Genomic DNA, 16,723 nt, shown 5'->3' on the forward strand with positions numbered 1-16,723 from the left:
AAGCCAGGCAAGCCATACTCTTGAGAAAAAGGTTCCCAGCTTTGTGAAGCCCCTTCAAACACACACTTGCAGTTTTGTAGGGCTTGCATTATTTCTGGGATGGATTGGGGAGAGGTGGGGTGACTTAAAATTTCACATTTTGGACCTGATTGCCACATGCGTACCGACATGCTCAAGGTCAGTAAGAACAGATGAGGTGGATTACCTCCTGGGAGCAGTGGCTTTTGAGGGTGAGTGGTCTCTGAGGTGGGGACTAACCTAGGCTGACTCTAGGTAACAGGCCTGGCGGTGTCCATGCTTAGACACAGCCCGGTCTTTCCACAGTCCCTGCCTGGTGATCTTGTACGTAGTGGTGCCATTTCCATATGAAGGTCTGTCATAGGAGCAAAGTGGCTCCCAGCGGGTAGAACTAACAGAAAAAACAGTGGGTTCAATGAAAGGAATTTTAGAATTATCAGGTCCAGGGCATGATAATAGAAGCTTTAATTTCTCTAGTAAACCTACAAAGGAGGTATTAGCCCCATTTGATCAAAAGGAGGCAGACTCTCAGCCTCATAAGGGTTGGGACCACAGTATTCAAAACTCAGGGCCTAGCAAAGTGCCAGATGTGTGGTGTTTATTATACAAATGAGGCCCAGAAGTTCCAGAAGGGACTCACACTTTGTGCAGCGGTGGTTGCAGGTGGTCTGGCCTGTGTAGCAAAAGGAACGTAGTCTAGTAAACAGGCTCCACTAGACTCTGACCAGGTCCTGTCATTAACCTCTGAACAGAAGCCCCCATCTGTCTCAAGGGGTCACTGAAAAGATTTAACTAGTATTCTTTCTGGGCACCATGACCCTCTTCCAAGACTTCTCTTCCTCTTTTATTTCCCATAGAGCCAAGCACCCCCTACATGCCAGCACTTCCCCTTGGACTCCAAGATACTCTGCAAGGCACAAGCCGGCATGCTGGTCTACCACCAGCCCTGCTTCCTACTTCCTAGCAGACTCCAAGCTCACTTTTAACCATCATGGAGCTTCTCATGGGAACTTTCCAATCTCCCACTCCCACTGGGCCACTCTAATTACATTAATGAGGCAGACACCATAGGCAACATCAGGCTTTATTGACGGGTGGGTAGTGGGTACAGGCAAGCCCCAAGGAAACCAGTACCATATGAGGCTGTGCTTCTCTATGTCCCTTCTGCTCCAGAGTTATTCTGGCCTCTCCAACAACACAGGTCCCTACCCCCAGAGATAAGACTTGGGCCTTCAGAGCCAGACTAGAGAAAGGTGTCAGAGGCGCCACCTGGTGGTATTGGAGACACATTGGAGGGAAGGAATTTGGGGAAGAGGTCTGGTGGAAGTCTTAGATGCCAGATCCCAGTTACCAGATCTGAGAGGAATAAGAGGGCCTCCAAACATGGGAAGGGGATTGTCTTTTGGGGTAACTACTTACCCTAGAAATGCTTCTGACTAAAAGCTTGGGCAATCATTCTGTGTGTTTTTTGAGTTCTCATTTCAAAAGGGGATGAAGTCCCAGTGGGCAGTGAATTGAGTGGGCCCTCAAGACTAGAATGCAAAATGGTAAACAGGATGAAGGCCTGAGGAGGGAATCCTAATGGGTACAACTTGTCTTACTGGTGTGGTCTCATCTCAGACCCAAGGGGCAGGCTCCCGTTTTCTTGACACCGGTGGGCTAGCTGGGGAAGGGAACTCTATTCCAAAATTGCTCTAAGTGGCAAAGATATGCATTCCTCCCTCTCCTCATTTCTCTCTATCCTTATTTTCCTGTTCTCCCTTCCTTTTACTCTCCAAAGTCTGAAATCACAAGATAGGAGGCATGGTCCCCCATCTCACTTCATGCCCACTACAGATTTCTTCCCTGCTTCCCCAGCCTCCCCACCCCCTGCAGCAGTAGTCTCTGGTGGAAGAGGCCCGCCACTTGCATGACAGCCATGGTTTGAGTGCACTGAGCCAGTGGACCAGTATCCTGAGATGGGTCTCCAGATATGTCCCAAGTGAAGCACAACATGGCGGGTATCAAGTCACAAAGCCTCGAAGTCAGCTCAGCAGGTGGTCGGTAGTTCCGAGCTAACGTGACAGAAGGCACCCTTTTACGTGGTAAGTTTGCATTCAAGGTATAGAATGTGCGCTCAACGGGCATCCGTTGACTGATGGGTGAGGATGGATGGGTAGAGGGGTCCAAGCTGCCTAGCGTGATGCGATCTGTCCTGTCCCTCCCCCTCAGCAGTGACTAGAAAAGGTTTCTTCCAGAGATGGCTGGGGAACTCCCTAGGCGCCTCAGGGGCAATGGCGATGATTACTTCTGAGGCCCAGCGGAGGGGGCTGAGCAGGAAAGGCAGCTGCCCTGCATTCTTTGCTGAGGGTCACTGATTAGAGGGGCCAGCTTTGGTGACAGGCGAAGAGAAGATCCAGACCAGTCCAGCTGCTTCCATCACCCACCGCACCCCCTCTTACCCCACCAGTTTGCTCCACTGGATTGTACTGAAGAAGGGGTGAGACTTGAGTCTGTCGACACCGCCTCCTCCAGCGCCCAGGCGCCTGGTGGGATCAAGCTGCAGCAGCTGTGGAGAAAGGCCCAGTTAGCACCCAGTAGGCCACCCAGCCCCGCAGTCGAAGCATGGGCTGACCTCCAGGGACCCCAGTCGCAATGGCCCCAGGGGTCCACTCTTTGCCAGACTGGTACACAGAACCTCCAGCGTTACCCTGGGGAACATAGGTGGTATTTGGTCACCAACGTATAGGAACTTGTAACCTGCACCCACATTAGACATCCAGGAGCAGCGCGTTTGTTTGCGCACAGGGTTCTGCCCTCCCAGCACCCACCCTCAGGCCAAGGAGCCGCCTCCTCTAGGCTGGCTGTACCTCACCTCAGTCAGCAGGGAGGCTGCTGGGCGACTGAGCCACTCAGGCAGCTGGAGCTGGGTGTGAGACTGGATTCCTGAGGGGTGGCTCTGGGACAGGGCCTGGCAAAGACACAGGAAGGGGCTTCTGAGGAGGCAACCCCAGAAAAGTAAACTCTCAAGCAGCAGCCAGGATTTTGTTTTTCCCTGCGTCACACCCCATAGGATGGTGATGATGTTGATCGTTGCCTTCTGCTTTGGATCTATTATTATATGTCAGACTGTGCTAGATGCCTGACAGCCATTTATCCATACTTTCCACAATCCTCAAAGTAAGTATTAGTATCCCATTTTAAAGACAAGAAGCAGGCCGAGAGAAGTAAGGGGACTTATGTTGAGTTCAGGGTTTGAGCCCAGGTTCCTTTGGCTCCATGCTTGCTAGAAGCATTGAGCTTAGGTTGCAGTCAGGAACAGCATTGGAACTTGCCTCCTTACAAAAAAAGTATATCTCCAGGGGCCTCTCATTTGGCCGTGGCACGCTACCATCAGGGCTGAGGCAGGGCTGTAGCATGCGAAGAAGGCAGGACTTCTCTGCACTCCAGAAGCGGGCAGCTTTGGAGCGCAGGAGGTCTGTTTGGAGGTCAGGATGAGGCCCTGGGCTATCGGACAAAAGCAAGGGGAAGCCAGGGTGGACTGCTCAGATCTGGGCGTTAGATCACACTGCATACACTCTGGCCATTTCCTGGTCAGATGCAGTTTTGGCCTTTCCCTTGATGTCTGACTTTACCAGCCCCAGATGTGATGCTGAGCTCATCAGGGGAGGACAGAGGGCAGAGGCTGCCATCCTGAGTAAGGGTGTTTGCAGGAGGAAATTTGAGCTCTTGGCTGACCCAGGCTGGACAGGACAGCTGCTGGCCTGGATCAAGGAAGCCCTCTCTCCTGTCCTCCAGCCAAAATATAGGAGTTACAGCCCAGAAGAGTGTGGGGAGGGGGAGTGAGCAGTGGAAGGAGGAGGCTTGGGGGATGATCCAGGCACCTTTCAGTGAAGAAGGGCTGTGTCAAATTCTGGAAACTCCCCAACTCTCTCAACTGTCATCCACATAAACTGACAGTCTCACTAGCTATAGCCACTAGCGTAATAGGGATATGAAGTGTGTCCATGGCCGGGTGGGAGAGGCTTCCCGTGTCTCATGACCTGTAGGGGACAGCTGGGGAGGGCACAGCTATGCTGGCAGAACATCCAGCCCAAAGGCCGGGTTTTGGCGAACCAGAGAGCCTCAGCCCCGACACTGGCTGGTTGGACTAAGTCCAGCTCATCCTGCAACTAGTGACACCTACCAGGGCTCCATACCCTGCCCAGCTACTCACCATTCCAGTCAGCAATTCATACAGTAGAGACCCAAAGCTCCACCAGTCACAGGCTTCCGTCAGCTCAGAAATCCCACCCACCTCTGTGGGAGCAAGAACACACATGTCCCAACCTCACCAAAGAGGCTGCGTCTCCTCTCTACTCATCCTGCCCGAACACGGCCCATCCCCTTTGTCGTCTACTCAAAGGCACCCAAGGTCTGGGGGCCCGGCACACCCCCGCTTCTTGCCTGGGGCACTGTAGAGGTTGTCCGAAGCCTCCCGGCAGCACTGGGGCTCCACCTCTGACCACTGGCCAAAATATGTGAGCCGGATGTGACCTTCCCGGATGTGTGTGCAGGGGGGATGAACGGGACACAAAAATCGCAGTTAGTCATTGTTGAGCAGCGGGCTTGGGGGATGGGACTCCAGGGCTTTCCCTTACAGTCATAAGGCAGGAGCCAGTGGCCTCCCTGCGCATGGCCTTCCTAAGGGCACGGTCTCCTGAGGCCCAGAGACAACCAGTTACTCATAGGAGCTGCTGCCCTGGACTCATGAGAGTAAGGGGCTTGTTTTTCAGTCTTGACCTTGGAAACGCAGTAGAATCCTACGTGAAAAGGCCGAGGGGAGGTGGAGGAAGAAGCAGATAACCTCTGCCATCCCCTTGACTTTGGGGAACTCTCCTCTGTCTGAGGCTTTGGAGACCCCCACCTGAGGGGTGAGGCAGGGGAGGGTGGCCTGCTTCCCTCCCCCCAGGCCTAGGCACCTACCTGCCTGGTCCAGGAGCAGGTTTCGAGGATTGAGGTCCCGGCACAGCACCCCCTGCTCGTGCAGCGCCTCCAGTGCCACCAGCATTTCGGCCGCCCACTGCTTCACCTGTTCTTCACTCGCGCTCCAGGCACCCCTGCCAGACCCCAAGCTGGCTTCATCTGCTGAGGGGCAGCTCGTACCTCTGCCTCGGCCACAGCCCCCCAGCACCCGACCGGCCCCCTCACGAACCCAAGGGAGCCCCCAAGGGGACCCTGTGTCCAAGTTCTGGCCAGGTCTTCTCCTGGATTGGAGGTGCAGGAGGCCACTTGGAGCCTTTGGAAGGTTCGAGGAGCAGGAAGTGCTGATCCTGGCTGAAGGTTCACCTTCAGCCTCTCTCTGGGGTCTGATTGATGAGGCCTCCCTGTCTGGGGGAAGGCTCTGACAAGTCTGTGGGTGCTCTTGGGGGACTCTGTCCTGGAGGCAGGTGTGGCCCAGGGGCAGCAGCATTGGGGTCCGGAGGCTGAGGCAGGAGTTGAGCTGAGCCTTCATCCTCTCCAGGCTGGAGACAGACCTGAGCCGAGATTGTTGGGGGCTGGCCTGGGAGCGCAGGTGGGACCAGAGAGTGCCTCCTGGGCCACAGGAAGCAAGTGAGCACGGGGACAGGAGAGAAAAAGAGTGTAGATACCAGGTCCCTGTCTCAATCCTGCTTCCCCTCTGCCTTGGGCATGGACCCTCTGCTTTCCAGGTCCTCACCTCTGCTCCTCCCTCTCTTTGCCTTAGCCTAGAATGACCTTTCCCCTCCTATCACTCTACCTGGCACAAAATGGGCACTTAGCCCCTAAGGATTATAAGATATAAATTATTGTTAATGTCCTTGGTTGGGTAGTGGCTTCACTAGTGTTCAATATATTTTATACACATATTTTTTAGATTAAATTATTTTTAGGGAGAATAGTATAATGCAATGTAAGTAAAATAAAAGAAGGTCAGGCATGGACCTGTGATGACAGTATGTCATGACCAAGGATGTGTATCTCACTAAAAAAAACTCTTTGCTGTAACAGCTGATCGATAAATATCTGCTCCGTGACCCAGTTGCTGTCTTTACAGCTTCAGTACCACTATCTCATGTGGCCACTATGAGGGATGGGAACAGCCAAGACTGGAGGAAACGGTGACAAATGGAACATCTGCATATATGCCCTTTCACCAGCCCAAGATGCGAACATCCTCCCCAGCATGTCCCTTGAGCCTTAGCACCACACTGGGGACAGGGAGCACTGCAGCAGCCTGATCCTTCCATCGTCATCCAGAAAGCCTGGGTCCCCTGGTCTGTGCTGCACATCTGGTGCAAGTCACTCCCCTCCCCAGGGCTCGGCGTTTTAAGGGGATGGAAGAGGACATCTCAAAGCCCTGAGGGACTGACAGGGGTCTTCAGTCCCCCTCACCTTGCACATGCTCCAGGTGCAGGAAGATGGAGTCCTCACTCACAAAGTACCGCAGCAGCTTGGTCATGTAGGGGACACCATGTGGGATGATGGTCAGCCGCTCCTGGCTCGCCACGTGGCACCTGGACAGGCTCTGCGGAGGGGGCAGGGCAGGCAGATCAGCTGAGGACAGGCCAGAAGTTACTCTGCCAGGGAAGATCAGAGGCCTAGCTTCAGGGGCAATAGGATGCGGGGTTGGAGCTGGCCCTCAGTCCTGTTTCCACCACAGAATCTAGGCCCTCCACCCCCCGGACCATGGAGGAGGCAGTAGGTATGTGTCTAGGAGACAGGGGCATGCTCAGGGCAGGACAAGTGGCTTTTGGATTTGGAGGATGCATGAGATTCAGATACAGGTTCTGGGTAGGGGGTTCCCCAGAGGTTCGGGGTTTCCAGGAGCTCTGAGAAAGTCCCAAGGGGGAATGCAGAACGTCAGGAAGCTGGGTGGCACCTGCCTTCACCACGAAGGTCCCTCCGGTCGCTGGGTCCTGGACTAGCTGCACCTGCCGAGGTCCAGGAGGCGCTGGTCAAGGCACACGCTAGTTCCTGGGGCTCCATGGCCCTGGCCCCAGACCAGGTTCCTCCGCTGAGGCAGACTCACTCCAAGGGCAGGGCAGCGAGGGCAGGCTTTGGTGGTACAGAGTATGTCCCCCACCCCCAAAACTGACACTGATCCTGTCCTGTTCATCCATCCTTCTTAGACTTGCAGGTATTAGTTCAAGTCCCACCTCCTCCAGGAAGCCTTCCCAACCCTCAGATTGGTCTGGGGCTCTAATCTGTCTCCAGTGCTCTCCAGAGTCACCCTTAGAGGATCGTCTAATTTCCTGGCTCCCCACTGCTCTGTGAGCCCGGGAGGGCAGGAACCACACTGTCTAGTTCTGTTTTCCCAGAGCCCTGCACAGCACGGGGATGTCGTAGATGCTTCACACATGTGTGGTGAGTAGGCCATCCTGCAGAGTCTGAGGGCGTCAGCGGGGGAAGGAGCCTCAGAGCCAGTTACCTCTTCTGATCTTTTATTTTATAGGTGAGGGAGCTGAGGCTCTCAGAGTGTGGCTCGAGGTCACCCATGGGCCAAGCCGCGCCTGGAGCGCCCGGGCTTGGAGTTCTCCTTCAGGTCTCTCCCCATGCCGCCCACTCTTTCTGGAAGCTGTCTTTGGAGAGCAGCCCACTCCTCTTATTGGTTTTGATTAGAGGCAGCGGTCTGCCAACTGCTGGGACAGGGTTTTATTTGGAGTTGGGCCCTTGAGTCATCTCGTGGTGGGCAGGGACGGACCCCAGGCACAGGAGAGGGCAAGCCAGGTACACTGGGGTGGGAAAGGAGAAAACTCTGCCCAGACGAGGAGCATGTGGGGGCAAGACTTTTGCCCTGGTGTTGTGACTCCCTCACTGTTGGCCTGCCCTGCGGACACTCCCAGTGGTGGGAGTCCAGCCCTGAGGCCTGGCAACTAGGCAGTGATGAAGCCCGCAGCCTAGGATCAAGGTTTAGATCTTGGGCGAGTGAACTGATTTTCTCACCTACAAAACAGTAATTACAAAGGCCCCTTTCTCTCATCACTGGCCTGTGGGGGCCAAAAGTGGGAGGGTCCTTTGCGAATGTGAAGGCTGTAAGGATGCCAATCATTACATTTGCCAAGTCACATCACCTCTCTGAACCTTGTTCTTCTTAACTGCAGAATGGAGTCATGGTAAAACTTCCTTCAGAAGGTCAACAAGAGGACTCTAATAAAGCAGACAACTCAAGCAGAGCAGCAGCCTGCCACATAACATGCCCTCAACAATCTGGAGTGATGATGATGACTACGACAATGATGATATTGTAGAGAAGCCCCACACTAGCTAGAGAGCACTTACTCTGTGCTAAGCGCTTTATATAGATTATTTAATTTTATTCCCACCGCCCTACCAGGTGAATGTTATTAGTGACCCTTTTTATTGATGAAGAAATGGAGGTTCAGAAAGGTTATATTACCTACAGTCTCACTGGCTAAAAAGTGGTAGAGTCAGGATTTGAATCCAGGGCTGGCTGATGCCAGAGCCTGGAAACTTAACTGCAACTGGGGGCTCAACAGGGTGACCTTGGTGCATTCCTTTACCTCTGGGCCTCAGTGTTCCCATCATCAGGGAAATGAAGGCAGTGGATTAGCTGAGTACCGGAGGGTTGTGTGGCGGCGGGGTGGGGGGGGGGGTGGCGGGGGGGGCGACTTCTTTCAGCAGTAGCGAGATGCCCTTCCTACCACCAGAGGTCTCTCCTCCAACAGCCAAAGACAGAACTCATCCTGGCTCCATTCCAGCTCCTTGACCAAATCTGCACAATGTTTGAAAAAGAAAACTCTGGGGTCATTCAGGGGAACAGTTTCCCACAAGTACTGACACCCGGATAATTCCCCACTGTCCTTTGCCAAGTGGGATTCCCTGCCACCTTGTCTTGGGCCCTCTCATTATACAGTCCAGAAATGAAGGCTGGGGAAGCCAGAGAATAAAAACTCGATCAGTACATTGAAACAAGTGTATTTAAAATATATATATTAAAACCTACCTATCTAGAAAGAATGAGACCAAAACATTAAGGTAATTTTCTTGGAGTTAGGTAGAATGGTGTGGAATTTTCGTTCGTTTTAAACTCTTTTCTCTTTCATTGTATCTCAAAAATGTAGCAAAGCGGGGTATTTTCCTATTAAACCAACTGAACAAAAAGTCCCCTTCCTCTTTGGCTCATTGTTATGAGAGATAGAGCACTAGCTAGTCACATGCCCTCTACGAACCTCGGTTTCATTCTCTGTGCGACAATTATTAAAATGCAGCACTTTCCAATAGAATGTTCGCCGTGAATGAAACATATATCTGCACTGTCCAAATGGAAGCCATTGGCCACACGTGGCTATCGAGCCCTGGAAATGTGGCTGGTGTGACTGAGAAATGGAATACTTAATTTAAATTTAATTAATTAATTAATTAATTAATTATTTTTTAGGCGAGGCAAACTTTGGTTGACCTCACAGATTGCAAGGACCTTGTCAGTTTACAATCCCTTATTTTTTTAAAAAACTTTTTATGCCTACAGCATCTGGTCTTCCTAGGTGGTCTCCCATCCAAACACTAACCAGGCCCAACCCTGCTTAGGTTCGGAGATCAGATGAGATCGGGCTTGTTCAGGGTGGCATAGCTGTAGACTTGACTTTAATTTAAACAGTCTTATGTGGCCAGTGACTACTGGACTGGACTGCACAGTGTAATCCTTTTTTCCCTAGGGTGACTAAGGAGATTTAATGCAACACTTTGTAAATAGGAATGTGCCCTACGAATGTCAGCTGAGTGTTGGTATTGTGATGGTGGGATGTAGTTCTGGGTGCCTGCTCTCACCTTTTTAAAAAGTGATTTTTTTTTTTAAGCAAACTCACTGAGTTTTTGGGAAGTGGGGACAATTGAAGCTTTGGTGAAACACATTAACCCTTTCCTTAAAAATTCCCAAAGTATCAAAACCCCAGGAAGAATCTCTCATGGAGAAAACGATCCTAAAAATTTCAAACAGGTTTATAAACTCCAGAGTCCACAAAGGCCAGGCAATGTGAGCCAAGCGGGGAACGTGGGAAAAGGAGCAAACTGGAGGGCTGGTGCCCCATTAAAGCAGGCAGTCCATCCTCCACTCCTTGCTGCTGAGCGGGAATGTGAGCCAGCGTTTCCAGATCTTTCAAGTTTTTAGGAGAAGCAGGAAATCTGGACTTCTATGTGAAACCAGCCAACTTTTAAATGTTGGTAACTAATAATGATAATAATAATAATAAAAAACACCCCTGTGTTTGAGCCAAAAAAACAAGATGTGACTTGGATGACCTTCTTTTTCTTCCCCATCCCTGACTTAGAGCTTGGCTCCTGGATCAGGCTCCCAGGCTCCCATGCTCCCTGAGAACAGACCCTTGGGTATTCCGGCCAACTGCCTACCTAGTCCCTGACCCACCCACCTCACTGTTCCCTGCCACCTGCTGTGCCTGCCAGTATCTCTTCAGCCCCTAGAGATCCCCACCCTGACAACTGTGCATCTCTGGAGGGACTCAAGATTTCCTGAGCCAGCCCTTTGCTCCTTCCTGGCTCTGCGTGGCTGCTGGCCGGCACTGCCCTCCAGCCCGGATCTGCCTGGGCAGAACTGTGGAATGGGACTCTGTGACAGCACATCCAGACCTAGCTGCAGGGACCTGAGCCCAGCAGCCCTAACACCTCTCCTAATTTGGGGAAATTGGTGTACCCGGCTTGGGAATGATGCAGGAAAAGGAAGAGGGATCTCAGGACGGAGGTGGAGTAGGTAAGTTGAGTGCCCAAGAAAGGGTATAAAAGGAAAGAAGGGCCATCTCAAGGCAGAATAGTTGGGCTTGGCCTTAATTTGTGCTTTCCATATGCACAGGCCTCAGAATACCGGAATCTGAAAATGCTTCGCATATGCATGTCTTGGGGTTAAACAAATTAGGGGAATTCTGTCATAGATCTTCCTCTTGGAAACTCATGGTGTGTACATCTGCATCCTAAAAGCTCTGAAAACTCCTATAATTAAAACAAAAAAACAAAGTGAGGTAACTTTAACTCACTATTTCCCAAACTTATTTGACCCAAAACTCTTCTCTCAACAATGCCTGTGGTTCAGTGGGGTCCCATGTAGGGAAATGGTGGTGGCAGTCACAGCCTGCCCAAGCCACATGGACTAGTGCAATGGGAGGGTGGGGCTGCACAGATGGAAGCTGGCTGGGCCTTGCTGACAGACCGGGGTCGTTCCAGGGACCTGGGAGTAGCAGCCTGAGCAAGGCTGGGGGGACAGGAAGCCTGCAGGCCTTCTGACTCACTTTTGTCACTAACATTTAGAACTATCAAACACGCATCAAATGTTTTAGCATGTGCCAGGTCTTTCTCAAAAATTATTGCCTTTTAATTTCCACATCACCTCATGCGGGGAGGATTCTCACCCCACTTGCAGGCAAGGCAACCAGTGTTCAGAGAGGTGAAGGGATTTGCCTGTGGCAATGCTGTGCTCAGCCAGACAGCACTTCATCCTCTGGCTTGTGGGGAAGCACACCCTGGCCTTCTTTTCTCTATGGCCTCCAGACCTATCAAAATCTCCTTTGAGTATTTGAATTACAGATTCAAATACTGGGCTCAAGTCTAGAAATTCTGACTCAACAGGCCTGGGGTGGGGCCCAGGCAATTGTATTTTTAGGAAGTTTCCCAGGTGATTCTGATAAACAGCCACTTTGAGAAAGAACTGCTTTAGTGACGACTCGGGCGTCCCTGGGTTGGGGAAGAGGGCAATTGAATATTGGCTCCAACCTCATTTGGCCCAACTGTTTGTCCAGACGCCCCCCACTTTAATGAGTATCCCAGCTATGGGTTGGGATGTCAGATCCTATCTTCCTGTCTGCCCTGAATTAAGGGAAAGTGTCCCAGAAGTGCTCAGGATGAGGGTGGGGTGCCAGTGGAGAAAGGGTAGAGTTTTTAAGACCCCGGATGTGCACTGGCCAGCCTGGACCCTCTGCAGGGCAGGTTTCTGGAGAGGAGCATATTCCTGCCACAGGAACTTCTTGGCTGTGCTTGGTAGGGAGACTCTGGGCTGCAGCCCTGGGGTACAGAGTGAGTGTTGAGGGGGTCCTGTGGGAGTGAACCAGGCAGTGAGTGCTGGCAACATGCCGCAGACACAGCTTCTCAAACCACTGTGCCTGAGCTGGAGGGCTGTGGAGAGGGAGTGTCTGCCTCTTCTGTTCCCAGTTTCCTTTCCAGGACCTGACTGGTGTGTGCTGGGGTGAGGCGGTGTGGGGAACCACTGGACACAGCTGCTCTCCTACCCTGGACCCCTTTCTAGCCCCCTCTAGAGGAGAGGAGGCTTCTGCTCCCTCTCCCCACTCGCCACCCCCAATCCCACACACCATCTCCTCTCAGACCACAGGTTCTGCTCACTCACCTTCTCGATGACCCCAACCACCCTGCAGCCCCTCAGCTGCTCCAGGGTGGAGCTCAGTGTGCGAATGGGCCGGAGCCTCAGGCTGCTGAAACCCTGCAGAGGTGGGAGACAGGCCACATGGCCTAAGGGCCCACTCCTCAGCCACTGCTTCTCACCAGGCGGTGTGAAGGGACTCTGAATGCCAGGAGAGCGGTGGCCACAGCAGGCAGGGATGGGCCAATGGCCGACCCCACCTCACAAGAACAGGCTGAGCAGAGAAGCTGGCCCCAACTGGCAAGGGATCCATGCTGGTCCACGCTGGCCATGCTGCCTTCTGCTCAGCCTCCACCCAGCCCTCCTCCAAGGCTCAGGGGAGCTTCAAAAACCCATTCTCGAAAGCCCCGTTCACAGGAGGCGATGCTCTCGGGTTGGGAAAATGCCCTGGGAACATGTAGGTTTCAGGGAACATGCCTTAAAAACCAAGGCATGAGGCCCAGACACCTGTTTTGGGGAAAAGCAACCTTGCAAGATGCAGTGAGACAAGGAGGGGGTGGGTGTACGTGCTCGTGCACTCCTGTAGGCATGAGAAGTGTGCATGCATTTTCATCACCCACCAGGTTAGGAAAAGCCACATGGGGAAAGCATTTGTGCACATGTATGTAGGCATGCATTCGTGTGTGTGTGTGCATGTGTGGATATTTGTGTCTGCTACAAGTACTCACTGCAGCCCATTCAAACGCAAACGGACCTGGGAGCCTTGGAGTGTGTACGCATGTGAGCATGTGTATGAGCTGTGTGTGAGGGTGGGGAGATGTGTGTGTACACTCCATGAAGGTGCAAGACTGGACTGGAGATGATTCACTAAGTGTCTGAAAATGAATGAACTATGGAGGGTGTGGGAGAGAGAGGAAGCCAGAAGGAGGACGGGAGTGGGGGCAGCCCTGGCACGAACCACTGCCCGCCCTGCCCACCCTGCCCTGCTGGCCTGTGGGCGTGGGGGCCTCAGCTCTCCCCCTCAGCGCTCTCAGGCCCTTGGGGAGGGTCTCCTCACCGTGCCAGGGCTGGCTCTGCTGCCCAGTGTCTTCTGCAGGTGGCAGTTGAAGATCTCTTCTGCCCGCTGCAGGTACTTGGTAATTTTCAGCTTTACAGCCTCGCATCGCTCCTTGTTGGGGTCGACTGTGAGGGGGAAAGGTTCACCAGGACTCACCCCTGACCCCACAACAGCCTTGGAAGGCTGGTGTTCCAAGTCCCATTGCCCACCCTCTGTCTTCCACTCTGTGGAGACAGAGTGCCTATTTCTGAGGCTGGCCAGCAGATTCTGGCCCTACATCTGCTCTTGAGCCCTTCCTCTGGGTGGGAGACCAGCAGGGGAAGAGGAAGGAAGATGGCAGGAGAGGCTGGGAACCATGATCACCCTCAGCCTAGACTCAGTTTCCCTCCCTTCACTTCCTCCTCATTGCTCTTCACATCTGGGACTACAATTGTCCATCATCAACCCATCAATCTCCCCCCAGTATAAAGCAACCCCCAGAGGGCAGGGGCACAGCCCAGCTCCAGGGCCAGGCCAGAAGAGTGGGTCAAGCACACTGCCTCTAGTGTGAAAACTGTTAAACCTCAGCTTTGCCACTCGATAGCTATGAAACCTTAAGCAAGCTATTTCACTGCCCTGTGACTCAGGTTCCTCATCTGGAAAACTGGAATAAAAATAGATCCTATATATTAGATCCTATACACCACCTACAACAACACATATAGTATCTTCTGTTACCGTGAGGCTCAAATGAGTTAATATAGGTAAAACCCTTAGACAAGTGCCTGGCATGTAGGTACTGTTCATGAAGTGCTAGCTATTATTACTATCTTTCACAGAGGTCCTGCAGGGCCAGCAGAGCCCCGCTCACCGCGCACAGATGGACGACGACGGGACGAGCCCTGAGCTGGCCCTTCTGCCCTCACCGTGCATGCCTCGTAGCAGAACGTCCACGCCATTCTGGTAATGGTTGAAGGCTGCCTCGTAGTCCTCACCAACATCGCGCTCCAGGGCCAGCCGGATCTGTGTGGCTGCATCTACCAGGTAGTCACGCTTGGTCATGTCAGGTGCCCCCAGAGCCACCCGGTTGCGAATTTGCTCCAAATACGTGTGGGCCTGGGACCGTACTCGTGAGCAGGGCTCAGGCTCTTGGCCAGGGCTGGGCGGGCACTCGCAGGCCACCAGGCTCATGGCCGCTGCCCTATGACTGTGACCTGGAACGAAAAGATGCAGTAGAGAGGACCCAGCGGGGAACAACACCCCATCTGCACCCTGGTTTCCTCCACTGAATATTCAGAGACTAACACTCACCTCCAAGGGTTGGAGGGATCAGAGCTAATGTGGGTAAAGTCCCTTCACTGAGCCAGATCTTTCCCAAGCGGTGGTAATAGAATAATAACACGCTTGGGGCTCCTTCTTTCAATTCCAATTCAGTTCAACAAGTATTTCTTGAGCATCTACTATGTGTTGAGCGCTGGAAAGTGCTGTAGATAGTCTTGATCCAGAGCTGCCTTCACGGGGCCTTCATAGGGCAAACCGGTGTCTAGTGGACAGGAAACATTTGGAGGCTACACTCTGAGGCCAAGGCAGGGGCTCTGGGCTCAAAGGCCATTCCTCACACTGTTCCCTCCATCCTGCCCGTTCTCCCCTCCCTGCTTGCCCTACAGGAATCTCATTTATCTTTCAGGATTCAGCTCCAAACAGAATGGATTGTCCCTGCTTTGTTTCCCTTAGTGCAGAGGTCATTGTGGTCAGGAGTGAGGAACCCCCGCAGAGCCCAGCAGAGAGCTGGGCACAAGGCCAGGTCTTAGAGCATGGGGGCAAGTGAAATGACTGAGTGGCAGATTTTGGACAGAGTTAGAGGAATCAAGGCAGGGTGGACCCAGCCCTAGGGACAGGATGGCTTTGTCTTTCTGGCTCTCTCTGAGAAAGCCAGGAGGCACGTGGCCTCCAAGGACCTGATAGCAGTTCCTTCCTGAGCGGTGTGACACAAGTGGCTAAAGGGATAGAAAAGTGGTTGCAGGAAAGGAAAGGGCTCAGAGAGAGGCCAGCAGAGCCGCCTCTGCCCCTCACTGCAGGGCCACCTTTGCTCTCTGTGGCCCCATTGGGAAGGGGCAGGACCCGACTTCTAACCTCAGGGCATTTCTGTCTCCGTGGAGAAAGAGAGGAGAGAGAGCAGGATGGGGATGGGGCGGGAAGGGAAATCCACATGCCAGGGCCAGCGGGGAGCTGTATGCCCAGCCACCCAGGACATGCAGCCCTGAGGCCTGTGTCAGGGATGCCAAGACCAATGGGCTGGACCGCTCCGGTCAGGCCCCGGCCTCAGGACCACCCCACCCGGCCGGGTCCTGCGCGGCAGAGCAGCATGGCCACGCCCGGACACAGAAATCGTGCGTCCAGCCTGCAGAGTCCCGAGCTCACAAGAGGCATCACTCTGCGGGGGTCAGGCCGAGGAAGACCGGCTAGGGGAGTGAGAGTAGGCAGCATCCTCGCCTAGGGGATGAGGGACGATGAGGAGCAGGACAAACACCGTACCTGCCCGAGCCAGGAGCTACCACTGCCGCCACCGCCCCTTCGCCCCTGTGGGGTACCGTGCACCTCGGACCTTGGCTTTGCGCGGACCAGCCAGGTGCAGAGTCTGGCCGGGTGCAGCCTGGCCATTGGCTACAGATGAGCTCATCCTCTATCCGTTAGAATAAACCACCAATCAGCGCCTGGGTGGCTTCTGCCGGTTCTTAAAGACGCAGGGTCTGCAAAGCAGAGCGCTGGGGGAAGGGGTGAAGTTTGGGAATAGGTGGGTGGGGGCAGGGGCCGGGGCAGAGGCCGGGGCAAGGGTCTGTACCTGTTTTATTCACTGATGTATCCCAAGTGCCTAGAACAGAATTTGGCACATAGTATTGCTCAATAAATATTTGCTGAATGAATGAATGAATGAGCTCTGAAGAATGGGAAAGAATGTTCTGGGCAGGCAAACAACATGTTAAATGCCTTGACAAATCAAGGGAGAAAAATAACATTTGCACATCAAACAGATGGCATAAAACCATTTGATAAAATTTAACACTCATTCATGATAAGGACAAACTCTTTACTTAACAAAACCTAAATAAACTCATGAACTTACTTCTTAACTTGATAAAAAGGTTATCTACCAGAAACAGAGCATGTGTAATGTAACTTACACAACATGTAACGATGGAGCTTTAGAAGCATTCCCACGGGCCTGTTGTCCTTCTGGCATATGGTAGGATCACATTTCTCTATCTACTTTGGAAGTTAGGCTTGGCCATGGAACTTGCTTTGGAATCCTGGTGGATAAGACGAGTTCCTTCAGGATGGAAGCTGCAAAA

The 16,723-nt window shown here is 52.9% G+C and overlaps 1 protein-coding gene and 1 pseudogene across 1 annotated transcript; both read right to left on the minus strand.

Moving 5' to 3' along the window:
* Window positions 1-1,083: 1,083 nt before the first annotated feature.
* Window positions 1,084-14,586, minus strand: RPS6KL1 (ribosomal protein S6 kinase like 1). The gene is made up of 10 exons (XM_039883818.1): window positions 14,300-14,586; window positions 13,395-13,519; window positions 12,365-12,457; window positions 6,882-6,929; window positions 6,391-6,523; window positions 4,963-5,571; window positions 4,444-4,533; window positions 4,214-4,296; window positions 2,873-2,968; window positions 1,084-2,566 (listed from the first exon to the last, which is right to left on the minus strand). The coding sequence occupies exons 1-10, from the start codon at window positions 14,562-14,564 to the stop codon at window positions 2,456-2,458; spliced, it is 1,653 nt and encodes a 550-aa protein (XP_039739752.1). The 5' UTR covers window positions 14,565-14,586; the 3' UTR covers window positions 1,084-2,455.
* Window positions 9,479-9,597, minus strand: LOC120619838 (uncharacterized; annotated as a pseudogene).
* Window positions 14,587-16,723: the final 2,137 nt, after the last annotated feature.

Source organism: Pteropus medius, unplaced genomic scaffold (genome assembly GCF_902729225.1).
Source record: "Pteropus medius unplaced genomic scaffold, Ma_sr-lr_union100, whole genome shotgun sequence".
NCBI lineage: Eukaryota > Metazoa > Chordata > Mammalia > Chiroptera > Pteropodidae > Pteropus > Pteropus medius.